This window comes from Ochotona curzoniae, unplaced genomic scaffold (assembly GCF_017591425.1).
Source record: "Ochotona curzoniae isolate NIBS_2020 unplaced genomic scaffold, NIBS_Ocur_1.0 scaffold_3208, whole genome shotgun sequence".
Taxonomy (NCBI): Eukaryota; Metazoa; Chordata; class Mammalia; order Lagomorpha; family Ochotonidae; genus Ochotona; species Ochotona curzoniae.
Genome location: NW_024467106.1, coordinates 52,882,353 through 52,895,883, shown reverse-complemented (window position 1 = coordinate 52,895,883; position 13,531 = coordinate 52,882,353). Strand labels below are relative to the sequence as shown.

Sequence of the window (13,531 nt, the reverse complement as noted above, 5' to 3'; positions counted from 1 at the left end):
TAATGCCAGGCCCTGAAGAGTCTTGTCTTCTGCCATATTTCCTTCTGTATGTTTATTTTTTAAATTTCAAATGAGTACATGTTAAGTTCATAACACAAACCAATATTGAAGGTAAAACAGCAGAAAACAGATTCTGAAGCATTTCCAGTTCACAACATCCTTTGTGTTTCTGCAGGTTTTTTTTTTCGGTCTCTTAAGGCGAAAGAAATACCTAATAATTCTGTTTATTAAGTAGGTCAGTCCAAACAACTCAGTAAGTATGTGTGTTTTTGCTTATCCAAACTGCTTGAAAAAAATGCACATAAATAGAAAGAAAATAAATATTTTCAGAGATTTATTTATTATTTAGGCAGCTGCAAGAACTCTTTCATCTTGGCTCACTCCCCACATGGCCACAGTAGCTGGGCCAGGCCCAACTGTAGCCAGAAGCCTGGACCTCCGTCCAGCTCTCCCGAAGGCTTGGGTCATCTTCCCTGCTCTTCTCTCACAGGGGTGCTGGAGCAGAAGTGGAGCAGCCTGGACTCAAACTAGCACCCGTATGGGATGCTGGCTGTCCCACAACAACGGCCCAGAACATGAATATTTTTATTGCACTAATTTCTGTCCCATGCTGGTTGCCTCATGCCCCTTGCTGCTTGCCACAGCCACACCAAAGCCCCCCAGAAGACAGTACTGTCTGAAGGTGACACTGTTCTAGCTGGTAGCCAAACCTGTTGGCTCCATCCGAACCCTGAGGTATTCCTTAGCAACCTCGTGACCTCCCTGCAGTGCCCTGAAATGTACTTAGTGTCCAGAACCACAGGTGGGGAAAAAATCTAAAACCCACAAAATCGGGTTGGGTCCACCCATCCTTGAAATTTCCCTCATTGGAACACCTGCAGTGGTTGGGTCTGCCTGTGAGCCTGCGGTGGCTCTTGCTGATCATGAGAGAAGCCCTGGAGCTCCGGCTCAGGTCTGCTTTCCACCAGAGGGGCAGGAAACTGAAGGGAGCCTCCCATTGCCCCAGCCCATAGAATTCCTCTTGGAACTACCAAATCCTGCCCCAGGGCTGCCAGGCCAGCCTCCCCCAAGTGGGACACAGGTTTGTGAAAAGGGAGATGGCGCCCCCTGGTGGTGGTTCCCCAGCATTCCTCAGACATTGCAGTCCCCCTTAGATGCTGAGAATTCTCTCAGTTCTGTATTTCTATTTGTTTATTTATTTATTGCCTTTCCAGTATGGACGGACTCCTCTGCACTTGGCGGCCAACAATGGGATCCTGGACGTGGTCCGGTACCTCTGTCTGATGGGTGCCAACGTGGAAGCGCTGACCTCGGTGAGTAGCAGCCGGGGCTGGGGGCAAAGAACAAGAGCTGGAACTCCCGCAGCCTTGAGGGTGTGGTGTGGCTGGCCTGCGCTGTGCGGAGGCCCCCTGCTGCGAGCTGTGCCTTCTCCTGCACTGTGCCAGTTACACAGACGTTGGCCCATGCAGCCCGCTCCGTGTCTGGTGAATGTTTCATCCTCCACCAGGTCCCACTGTGCCAACAGTGCCGGCGGCTTCCCCCAGTCTTTGTGTTGCCATGTTACACAATGGTGCCTCAGCGTTTTCCATGGGACGTGTGTGTGTGTGTGTGTGTCTAGGCCAGGTGGCACACTAACCGTGCTTGTCCCCAAAGGCCAGGCTGCAGTGCCGCTGGCAGCCCAAGAGCTTGTCTTTTGGTGACAGTGTCTGACTTTATCCCAGGGCCAAACAATTTTTGTTTTTTCACTTTTCCTTCTTCCTTTTTTTTTTTTAATATTTGAAAGATAAACACAGAGAGAGATCTTCCAGTGACTCCCCAAAGGCCTGCGATAGCCAGGGCAGGACCAAGCTGAAGCCAGGAGCCCCACGCAGGCCTCCCACGTGGGTGGCAGGAACGCAGCCATTTGAGGCAGCACCTGCCACCCCCGGGATGGGTCCTAGCAAGCAGTCAGAAGTAGAGCTGAAGCACAAACCCAGACCCTGTGATGTGAGCCACGCCCTCTCTGCTCACTGGTTTTCGGTGTGGCTTCTGCAGTTCCCCTCACTCCTCGTTCCGCCTTGGTTCACTTCCACTAGTAAGAGGGGGCGTGTGCTGCTGTGGTCCTGGGGAAATGGTGGCATGCAGGTCGTTCCTGGCCCAGCAGCAGATCCACTTTGGAGACTTGCGTGGGCCAGTCCTGAGCCTCCAACTGACCACTTTGTCGCTGCAGATGCTCCGAGGGACTCACATGCTCCGGCAAAACCCCTCAGTGCACTGAGCCTGGCAGCACAGTCTTATTTCTTGCAGATCACTGGGAGGCTGAAAGGCGTGGTTCTTAGACCAAACCCAGCCACCAGCTGTTTGTGCAGTTGTGCTGGGTCAGAGGCCAGCCCGTCCTTGTTTGTCTCTTGCTGGTTGGTCGCAACGGGGCAGAAGCAAGCCGCAGAGCCCTCTCCAGACAGTGTCTGCAGGCCTTGCCCTCGCACTCTCCTCCCTGGCTGCTCTCCTGTGGTCCCGGTGCTGGTTGCTCCCCTAGATGAATGGGTCTGTTCTGGGGGATACTGAGCCCCACTCCTGCTTTCCCCGCAGGCATGCTTCTCAAAGTGGTCTGATTGGCATTCCTCCCCCCACCCCCGGACCCCTGCCTACCCACTGCTAACACGCATCTACCACAAAAGGTCCTGGCTGCTGTGCCATCCTCAATTGGAGCCCAGCCATCGCTTGACACATACCAGTGAGACTGTTACAGAAAGTGTACATGCGTTTTAAGTATATATTTGTTTTTTCATTTGAAAGGCATATTTTACTGAGAGAGGAGAGATAAAGAAGTCTTCCATCTTCTGGCTCGCTTCTCAAATGGCCACAGTGGCCAGAGCTGAGCTGACCCAAAACTGTGAACGAAAAGCCTCTTTTAGGTCTCCGTGTGGGTGCAGGGTCTCAAAGACTTAAGTCCAGGCCATAAACAGGGAGCTGGATCAAAAATACAGCAGTTGGAACACACACCAGTTCCCATATGGGATGCCAGTACTACAGGGTGGAGGATAGCCCGCCATTGCACTGGCCTTGTGGGTGACATGTTAAAAAAAAAAAATCTTTTTTTTGAAAGGCAGGGTTACAGTGTAGAGACAAGGACAGAAAGAGATCTTCCTTGTGCTCATTCACTTTTCAGTGGCCACCATGGCAAGGCCAAAGAAAGGAGCCAGGAGCTCCTTCCGAGTCTCCCACGTGGACATAGGAGCCCAAGCACTTGGACCATCTTCCACCACTTTCCCAGGCCATTAGCAGCGATGTGGATCAGAAATGGACCAGCCGGGACTTACACCGGCACCAGTGTGGGATGCTAGCAGCTCTGGCTGAGGCTTAACCACACCACCAGGCTCTCGGCATACATTTGTAAGAGGCAAAAAGTTTTTTAATTTTTATTGGAAAGGCACATAGAGAGGAGGAGGTACAGGGAGAAAGATCTTTCATCCACTGGTTTACTCCCCAAATGGCAACAGTGTCTGGAGCTGAGTTGATCCAAAGCCAGGAACCAGGAGCTTCTTCTGGGTCTCCCACATGGGTGTAGGGTCCCAAAGCTTTGGGCTGTCCTCTACTATTTTCCTAGGCCATGAGCAGGGACATATATGGGAGGTGGAGCAGCCGGGATATGAACCAGCACTCATATGTGATCCTGGCGCATACAAGGTGAGGATTTAGCCACTAGGCTATTTGCTGGGCCCCAGAGAAATATTTTTGTCCTGAATGTTGAACCACATCGATCCAGTGGCAGTGCAGGCTCCAGTCACACCCAGCAGGTGTGTGGCCTCCAACTTCCATGGGAGCTCTGTGAGCCTATGGTCCCTCCATGCTTCTTCATACGTCACCTCCTCACATCACCTCTCAGGGCAGCTTCTGGCCTGTATGGCTGCTCCCCTTCACTTCCATTGTCCATGTACTAAGCACATGCTCCCTGCCAAGCACCACTAAAAACAGGAAATACGATGGTGGTGTTCCCCAAATGGCTGCAGCACCCAGGACTGGGCCATGTCAAAGCCAGGAGCCTGGAACAACCTCTGGGCCTTCCCCTTGGGTGCAGGGACCTAAGCCCTTGGGCCAACCACGTGCCACTGCGGAGTCATGCCCGGGAGGCAGGAGCTGTCCCTGGGCCCAGGCCACTGAGTATCAGGTGCTTTGGGGATGCCTGGAGGCTCAGATGGGGACCTCAGAGGAGAGACCTTCACAGTGAGACTTCATGCCAGTGCTCACCTGGGAAGCAGCTGGTGATGCCTCACGTAACCACAGGGGGACCTGCGTGGGGTCCCTGACTGCAGCCTGGCCCCGCCCTGCCTATTTCAACATTTTGGAAAGTGAACCAGTGAGTGGAAGATCTGTCTCTGTGTATTTCTTCCAAATGCCCTCATTTAACACAGTCACTGGGTAGGAGAAGCGTAGTGGCGGGGGTCCGCTCATTGATGACGTGTGAGAGCCAGGCTTGTCCTTGTGAGGAGCGTGAGAGGTTAGCTCACGGGCCCCACCTGTTGGCCAAGAAGGGTTCGCTTCTTCTCTGTAGCATCCAGATCCACACACCAGGGAGCAACTGAGTCAGGGAGAGCAGTCCTGGGGTGCCTCCCTCCTTCCTGAATGACCAGGGGCATCTCAGGGCTCTGCTTGTGACACCTGCCACGCTTGTTTCTGCCTGGGACTGCTAGAATTGTCCTGCAGAAAAAATCAGTTCTTCTTTCTCCCGGACAGGACGGGAAGACGGCAGAAGATCTGGCGAGATCAGAGCAGCACGCACACGTGGCAGGCCTCCTCTCACGGCTGCGAAAGGTGGGCTTCCAGGAGAAACTCTCCACTGATTTTAATGTTTAAAATTCTGACTCCTTTTTTCTGCCTGTGAAATTTGAGCATGACCAGAACAAAGCAGGTGGGAGAAGAACGGCACCCACCCCACTGTGCTTTGCACTGCAGTCGGTGTCGGAGCGGAATTGCCCACTGGGTTCCTTCTGCATTTGGAAGTGGGGATCACATGGTTCCCTGGCACCTGCAGAGCCCAGCCTCTCCTCCCTGTAGCATCCACACCCAGAAAGCAGAGAGGGGCCGAGACGCCTCAGTCAGCTTCTTCCTTCCCGGTGTATTGAGTAACAACACCTCACTTAAGCTCCATTTCACCAAACAGCATTACAGAAATGTGATTGAAAGTAAGTAAAGGCAGTTCAGACCATGTCACTGCTCTGTGGTGTCAAAATAATTCTAATAACTGTATTTTAAAATTAGCTGGAAATCTGTTATGCATAAACGTGTTCACACTGTTTTTCTTTAGAGTACTGCTAGTAAAAATCAGAACCATCGCATGACCAACAGTACTTTCTCACAGGTCATTTAACTGCAGAATCCAGTAATTGTGGGCCTTTCTAATATTACTGAACATGATTTAGTGGTGAGAATTTAATGCTTAGGGGTGTCCCCGTTATTAAGTATAGAAGACAGCATGCAGAGCAGGGTCCCTACCTTGTTAAAATGCATGGAAATAAAATGTTGGCCAGGGTTTATTTTGTTGTTGTTGTTAAGATTTATTTATTTTTATTGGAAAGGCAGATATACAGAGAGGAAGAGAGACAGAGAGCAAAATCTTCCTTCTGATGATTCATTCCGTAAGTGGCCACAACAGCCGGAGTTAAGCCAATCCGAAGCCAGGACCCAGGAGCCTCTTCTGGGTCTCCCACACGGGTGCAAGGTCCCAAGGCTTTGGGCTATCCTGGACTGCTTTCCCAGGTCACAAGCAGAGAGCTAGATGGGAAGTGGAGCTGCCGGGATTAGAACCGGCGCCCATATGGGATCGCAGCACATTGAAGGCGAGGACTTCAGCAGCCAGGCTATCACACTGGGTCCTGGCCAGGCCTTTTTGTTTTTATTTTTCTGTTGGAAGTCATTAACATTTTCTTCTTTTTAAAAATTCTGCATTTTCCTATATTTCCTATAAATCATGTCACATTTCCAACAGCCAGATTTGCTAGAAATAAAAAAGGTAGCTGAGTTGGTCCGAGTACCTGTTGGAAAGGTGGGGTCCTCAGCGTGCTCCGGGTAGACAGGTGCACCTGTATGCAGGTGCTGTCAGACTGAACACATAAGGACAGAGGATGTCTGACCTGTCCCAGGCCCTGGGAGCTTGAATTCTCGCGGTTGTCCATGGTTCAGGCACACACCCTGGGAGAGTTTTGTTCCTTGTACAGCATACACAGAGAGCCCTAGCTGTCCCAATGCGTGTGCAGGCGGAGACCCTCGACAGGGACCTGCTGGTTGGAGATGGCAAAGGTGATGCCGTGTCATGCCCTTGTGCCTAGATGCTGTCACCTGGCCAAGATGGCACAGGTCAGATGGTGCCTGGCACTGAGACCTCCCAGGCCCTGGAGGGACTCCTTCTCCTCTTTGTTGTCAAATGAGGGGAGAGAGACAGACAATCTGGAAGAACTTTGCCGGAGTAATTCTCGTGTTCACGTGGGAATCGGGGAAGCTGATTGTGCTTTTATGAATGAGAGTCTGAAGTAGATGAAGCGACGGTCATAACAAGGCTCACAGTTATGATTGGCAGTTAATGAAAAACTTCAGTATCAGGCTTCCTGATAAGTTTTTCTTTGAAGCAATGAATCCACCCAGCCAAACACTTCCCGGGCCTGTTTGCAGCCCATGGGGCTGGCTGTATAGTGCAGCATGGGCCGTGCGTCTGGGCGCAGAGTCGTGGGTTCCTTGCCAGCCTGTGCAGCAAAGGGGGCTGCTTTGCTTCATCTCTGCAGTGAGACGCACCCATGGTGCAATGACCAGGGGGTTTGCTCTGTCCAGGGGCTCCACAGGAACAGGCTGCTCACTGCTAGGTCTCTGCCGTAGCCCACTAGCAGGAAAAAACACTTTATGAAGGGGAGGAGAAGGGCATCCTCACCTGGTGCGTGAACGGCCTTGAGCAGGTGTCCACGGGATTCTGAAATCCCATAGGGAAGAACTTAACCTCAGCCACAGCACCTGGAGCCGGGGGATCCAAAGGCTGCTTGACTAGAAGCTGTGGAAGTCACCCCTTGCATCAGCAGCCACCACCTGATCTTTGACGCATGCGCACTGGGAAAAAGTTTTTTCAGTAAACTACGCTGAGGAAATTAGACATGTATGCACGAAAGAGTGAACCTGGACCCCTCTCTTTCACCATGTATCAGAACATTTCAAAATGGATTAGAGATAGGGGAATGGGCAAGGATTTTTTTTAAAGATTTATTTATTTATTGGAAAGTCAGATATACAGAGAGGAGAAGAGACAGAAAGGAAGATCTTCCATCCAATGATTCACTCCCCAAATGAGTGTAATGGCCGGTGCTGTGCCGATCAGAAGCCAGGATCCAGGAACTTCTTCCAGGTGTCCCACACGGGTGCAGGGTCCCAAAGCTTTGGGCCATCCTGGACTGCTTTCCCAGGTCACAAGCAGGGAGCTGGATGGGAAGTGGAGCTGCCGGGATTAAAACCTGCGTCCATATGGGATCCTAGTGAGTTCAAGGCAAGGACCTTAACCATTACACTATTGCGCCAGGCCCAAGGATGTTTTGACTAAGACTCCAAAAGTAGAGGAAACAAAAGCAAAATAGACTCACAAGATTTCGTCCAACTGAAAGCCTCCCTGACAGTGAGGGAAACAGCTGAGTGAGGAGCTGGCTGACAGAATGGTAGAGAATGGCTTGCAAATTCAGTATCTGATTGGTTGCTGACAGCCAAACTCTATGAGGAAGTGACACAGTGCCACCGGAACACATAATTATAGAATGGATAACCGAGCAGAGCAGACATTCCACAAAGGAGGACACGCACATGCCAGCAGGTGTGGGAAACCAAGCACAGCACTGCTCATCGTCAGGGCGTGCCGATGAAGACACAGTGAGCGCCCACTCATCCTGTAAGCGTCGCTGCGCACTGTGGGCAGGGGATGCAGGTTAGCGTAGCCACTGCAGGAAGCTGTGTGGCGGCTTCTCCAGAGCGTCCTGGTCTCCAGCTGTCCAAAGGAAATGGAATCTGCCGGAGAGAGGTGGGCCCTCCCTCCCATGGTTGCTGCAGCCCTGGGTCATCATGGCCCAGAAACAGAAAGAAGCCAAGTGTCCATCCACCGATGGAAATGTGGCCCATGTCCTGGGATGGGGAGCCTTTTTTCTGCCAAGGACCATTTGAAGATTGAAAACAAAATTCATGGACCGTACAACATGATCAGCATATCCACTTCCAATCCAGCTTCCTGCTGATGTGCCTGGAAAAGCAGCAAAGGCTGGTCCAAGAGCTGAAGGCCTGTACCTGCTGCGACCTAGATGAAGCTCCCGGCTTTGGCCTGAGCAGCCAACTGGGAGGTGAACCACCAGACGGAAGATTCTCTCTCTATCTCTTTCTTTCACTCTGTAACTCTGCCTTTCAAATAAATGAAATCTTTAAAAACTTAACCTGCTGTAGATTGATTGAATTTTGAATTCTGCTTGCTGATGCCTTGGTAGAGCCAGATGAAATTATTTCACAAGGGCCCAGCGGCATGGCCTAGCGGCTAAAGTCCTTGCCTTGAACACGCCAGGATCCCATATGGGCGCCGGTTCTAATCCCAGCAGCTCCACTTCCCATCCAGCTCCCTGCTTGTGACCTAGGAAAGCAGTCCAGGACAGCCCAAAAAGCTTTGGGACCCTGCACCCGCGTGGGAGACCCAGAAGAGTTTCCTGGCTCCTGGCTTCAGATTGGCATAGCACTGGCCATTGTGGCCACTTGGGGAGTGAATCATTGAACAGAAGATCTTCCTTTCTGTCTCTTCTCCTCTCTGTATATCTGACTTTCCAATAAATAAATAAATCTTTAAAAAAAAAAAAAAGAAATTATTTCACGAGCCCAAAGTCTGGCTATTTCCCACGCTAACACAGTGGAATTACTACTCCCAAGCTATAACAAGGAATAAAGTCCTCTCATTTGCAACAGTGTGAGATTGTGTCTGAGGCTGCCAGGAATTGAGGCAGGTTGAAGTCTCTGCTTGCTGGTGGAAGTTGGCTTTGCAGGGCAGGGCTGGAAGTGCTCTGGAACCACACTGCAGTCATGGTTTATGACATTGGAATGCACTGAAGGTCTGTGGCTTGTACGGTCTGAAATGGTGACTTTGGTGTCAGTTGCAGCCCTGGGCAGGGGTGTGACCCTGCATTGTGCCCTGGGCCCTCTCCACACCCTGATGGATGAACTCTTGTCTCTTCCCACACAGGACACGCACCGTGGGCTTTTCGTCCAGCAGCTACGGCCCACACAGAACCTGCAGCCCAGGATCAAGCTGAAGCTGTTCGGCCACTCAGGGGCCGGGAAGACCACACTCGTGGAGTCTCTCAAGTGTGGGCTGCTCCGAAGCTTCTTCCGAAGGCGCCGGCCCAGGCTGTCCTCCACCAACTCTGTCCGCTTCCCACCCTCACCCCTGGCCAACAAGCCGGCAGGTAGGAGCCCCAGGCCAGCTGTCTCCCGCAGGAGGGGTTATTTCCCTCTGTGTCTTGGCCTGCATCTGAGCAGATCCCAGACTGTCCCCTATAGTGCCAGAAGGGCCTCACTAACCCAGTCACCAACACGGGTCTGTTGCACTAAGGGTGTGAGTGCCAGCTTGTCCTTGGCTGTGTGCTCTGCCCTTGATTGTGTGTGCCAAGCCCAGCACAGAGCAGAGACCGGCCGTGGGAGGGACCACCCATCTGCTGCACCCTGGATCGCTGCATGCACCCAGTCACAGCATACCCAGGCCGCACCCCGGGGTTCTATCAGTGGTGCATGTTCAGCCCTCCCAGTCAGGAAACCCCCTCTGTGGGCAGGGACCAGCTCTGCAGTCTTGGCATCTTGGGAGTCTTATCTTCCTGGGACCGCTGAAGAAGGAGGGAATTTGTTTTGAAAACCAACGAAGACCTTTGAAGTGTTTCCTAAGCCATGTCCGTAGAGCAGCTGTCCGAGTCAGCCTCAGCGGGCTTGTCCCTGAGCTGGCCCAGGTGTCCTGGCTGTCGCTGGTGTGGAAACGGGCCATCTACAGTTTCCATCACCACTTTTAAATGTCACCTTGCCCGGGTGAAATGGTCGTTTGCCACCTTGCAGCATGTGTCACAGGACGTGTTTCAGCTCCTGAACCCATCCCCGATGCGCCATCATTGACCAGCTCCTAACGGAGCACCTGCTTTGGGCCAGGAGCTGAGTCACACCCTTAGAGTAGACTGGTGGCTGTGCCCGCGCCAGGGCTGCGGGCCGGGGCACGCGCCAGGCAGTTAGGATAGCGAGGAAGCTGCTTTCGCCCACATGCTCACAGGTTCCACCTGGACTCTTAGCAGCTGCTCGGTATCAACTATTTTTACAACAACTAGAATACAGCAAGTTGAACATGAAATCCCTCTTGTCCTCACCATAAATGGAAAACTTACCATAAGTCATAAACACAGTGAGATTGCAATCCCGGTGTGCGCCCTGCCCACCTGCTCTCTCAAAGGGAAGATGAGCCCAGAGCACACACCTGCTGAAGTCTTCGTGCCATAAACAGTGGTGGCTACAGCTGCTGCATAGCTTCCATGTATATTTGTCTTAAAGGAGCCACTTTCTTGCTTTGGGTTCCAGTGTGGTTGAATCCATATTATTAGGGCTTAAATCACTTTGTACCCACTCTCAAGTCAACTGCAGTCTGCAAGTGGTGCTGAGCTGTTTCCCTGTCCAGCCCCACTGGTGGCAGATACACGCAGGGGGCTTCAATCCCTAGTCAGAGTCAAGGTAGCATGGAGACAACAGCGAAGCCCCCGTGGACAAGGGACAAGCATGGACAATGGACATGGACAGTGAACACTCCCTGGGGCGAGGAGTGGAGGAAGGTAGCACTCCTGGGAAAAGCCATTCAGCAAGAGCTGGGATCGGAGAGGCCGAAGGAAGGAAGGGACGAGGAGAGCAATGTGCCTGCCCTTCTCTCTTCCCACCCAGCCCTGTGCCTCCACGGGCTTCCCCCAAAGCAGGAACCAAGGGCAGGCACGGTTGCGGCCCAGCTGCCCAGGGCCAATACAGGGGTGACATGAGCAGAAAGCCACGCAGAGCTTGTCCAAACAGCACCCTGGAGGGCAGGACACAGCTCCAGCTGGGCTTAACTGGGGTGGGGGAGGTGGGCCCAGGCCCTGCCTACACCCACCCTACAGGTGTCTCTGCCCAGCCTCACCCCTTCCTTTCTGGTCCTCAGTATCTGTGAGCATCAACAACCTGTACCCAGGCTGTGAGAACGTGAGCGTGAGGAGCCGCAGCATGATGTTTGAGCCGGGCCTCACCAAGGGCGTGCTGGAGGTGTTCGTCGCCCCCTCCCACCACCCGCACTGCTCAGCTGATGACCAGTCCACCAAGGCCATTGACATCCAGAACGCCTATCTGAATGGTATGTGCCAGCTTTCCCGCCCCTCACCCCCCAGCCCACAGGAGAGACCTAAGCTTGCCCAGCACCCTCTTTCCCACCACAGAGATGCCAGTCATTCCCCAGAGGGAGCTTGTGCTTTGGGGTGCCCATCACACCCACAAGGAAATGAAGCCCATGCTGACTGCCCAGGATGAAGGGAGGCTGGCTGGCACCCCTACAGAGTAAAATAAAGTCAACCCTAGGGTGTTTTCAGCACCTAGGGGGGCACCTGGCAGCCAGTTAGGTGCCTAGGATAGGGCTGCTTTTGTGAAAGTAGACCTGAAGACAGAGCAGTCGCTGGTAGAGTTGTGGTCGGTGGGAGGTTAGGCATGTTATTGATCCATCCCGAGACAGGGCCGGCTCCTGCAGGTCCAAAGTCAGTGTGTTCCAAGGCTAGGGCGCTGCTCCCCAGGAAAGGCGGACTTGATCCAGGAAGCCCAGGTGTCTTCCCTACTGGTCTGCAAATTGCTGGCCCCCTCCTCAGTAAGAAGCAGTTAGAGCCATGCCAACGTATAATTTGAAATTAAGTACCTGTATTCCAACCTCAGAACCACTCCTTGCTAGGTGTGTGGCGTAATTTCTTTTCCTCTTTTTTTTTAAAGATGTTTTTGCTAGAAAGGCAAAGTTATAGAGAGAGGAGAGAAAAGAAAAAGAGGTCTCCTATCCATTGGCTCACTCCTCTGATAGCTGCAGTTAGCCCAGGCTGGCCAGGCCAAAGCCAGGAGCTTCTTCTGAGTCTCCCACACGGGTGCAGAGGCCCAAGGACTTGGATCATTCTCTGCTGCTCTCCCAGGCCATTAGCGGGGAACTGAGTCAGAAGTGGAGCAGCTGGGTCTTAAACCAGTGCTTACCGGGATGCTGGCATCGCAGTGGCAGCTTTGCCCTCGATGCCACAATGCCAGCCCCTACCACTTCTTAATACGTCCGTAGGGACCCAGCAGAAGCCCTTGGGGCAGACCAGACTGGAACCAAGTATATTCCTATGATACAGTGGCAGAACAGGAAAAAGGAATTATCAGCTCATGACCAGACAACCCAGTCGGGCGCACACTGTCTCAAGCCCAAGTCTGGTATGGTGTGCACCCTGCGTGGGCATGGGTCTCTAGAGCCTCGGCTGCAGACTTTTAATGTCCATTCTCCCAGTTGCTCCTCTCCACAACAGGGGGACATAGTGGGCAGTTCGGCCCCCAATCTGTAGGTAAAGGTGGGATGAGGCATGTGTATCTAAGATGGTAAATGTGGGTGCTCAGGCCTGTTGTGTTGTCTGACACGGTGGATCCTTTTCCCAAAGCAGGGCTCAAGGTCTTATCTGCAAGTTGCTTTTTCTTTCTTTTTTCTTATTTCTTTTTTTTTTTTTTAAGATTTATTTTTATTAGAAAGGCAGATTTACAGAGAGATGGAGAGAAAAATCCATCTGCTGGTTCACTCCCCAAGTGATCACAATGGCCAGAGCTGTGAGCCACTCAAAACCAGCAGCCAGGAGCTTCTTTCAGATTTCTTATGTAGATACAGAGTCCCAAGGCCTCGGGTCATCCTCCACTGTTTTCCTAGGCCTTAAGCAGGGAGCTGGATGGAAAGTGGAGCAGCCAGGACACAAACTGGCACCCATATGGGATCCCGGCACTTGCAAGCCGAGGATTTAGCCTCTAGGCTACCATGCTGATCCCTTATTTGCTATATACATATATTTTTTTAAGATTTATAAGTGGAAAATCAGATATACAGAGAGGAAGAAAGACAGAGATCTTCTGATGATTCACTCTCCAAGTGGCCTCAACAGCCAGAGCTGAGCCCATCTGAAGCCAGGAGCCTGTTCCAGATCTCCCACACAGGTGCAGGGTTCCAAGGTTTTGGACTATCCTCGACTGCTTTCCCAGGTCACAAGCAGGGAGCTGGATGGGAAGTGGAGCCTTCAGGATACAAACCAGTGCTCCTATAGGATCCCTGTGCATGCAAGGGGAGAACTTTAGCCACAAGGCTATCACACTGGGCCCAATCTGCCAATTTCTAAGGAAGATTAAAAAAGGAGACTGAATATGCCTGTGCACTTGCCATCAAGGTGTAAGTAGATGTGACGTTGATACAGGGGGTAAGAATAAAGGTATTGGAATACCTTGACTTAATAGGTGAAGT

General features: G+C 52.1%; 1 protein-coding gene across 3 annotated transcripts in view; it reads left to right on the top strand.

Moving 5' to 3' along the window:
* The window catches only part of DAPK1 (death associated protein kinase 1), a 159,054-nt gene that overhangs the window by 133,644 nt on the left and 11,879 nt on the right, over nt 1-13,531 (top strand). For all 3 annotated transcript variants that reach the window (XM_040963334.1, XM_040963332.1, XM_040963333.1), the window contains exons 18-21: nt 1,215-1,313; nt 4,714-4,791; nt 9,218-9,440; nt 11,192-11,380. In XM_040963334.1, coding sequence (XP_040819268.1) covers nt 1,215-1,313; nt 4,714-4,791; nt 9,218-9,440; nt 11,192-11,380 — 589 coding nt within the window. The remainder of the gene's footprint in view (nt 1-1,214; nt 1,314-4,713; nt 4,792-9,217; nt 9,441-11,191; nt 11,381-13,531) is intronic.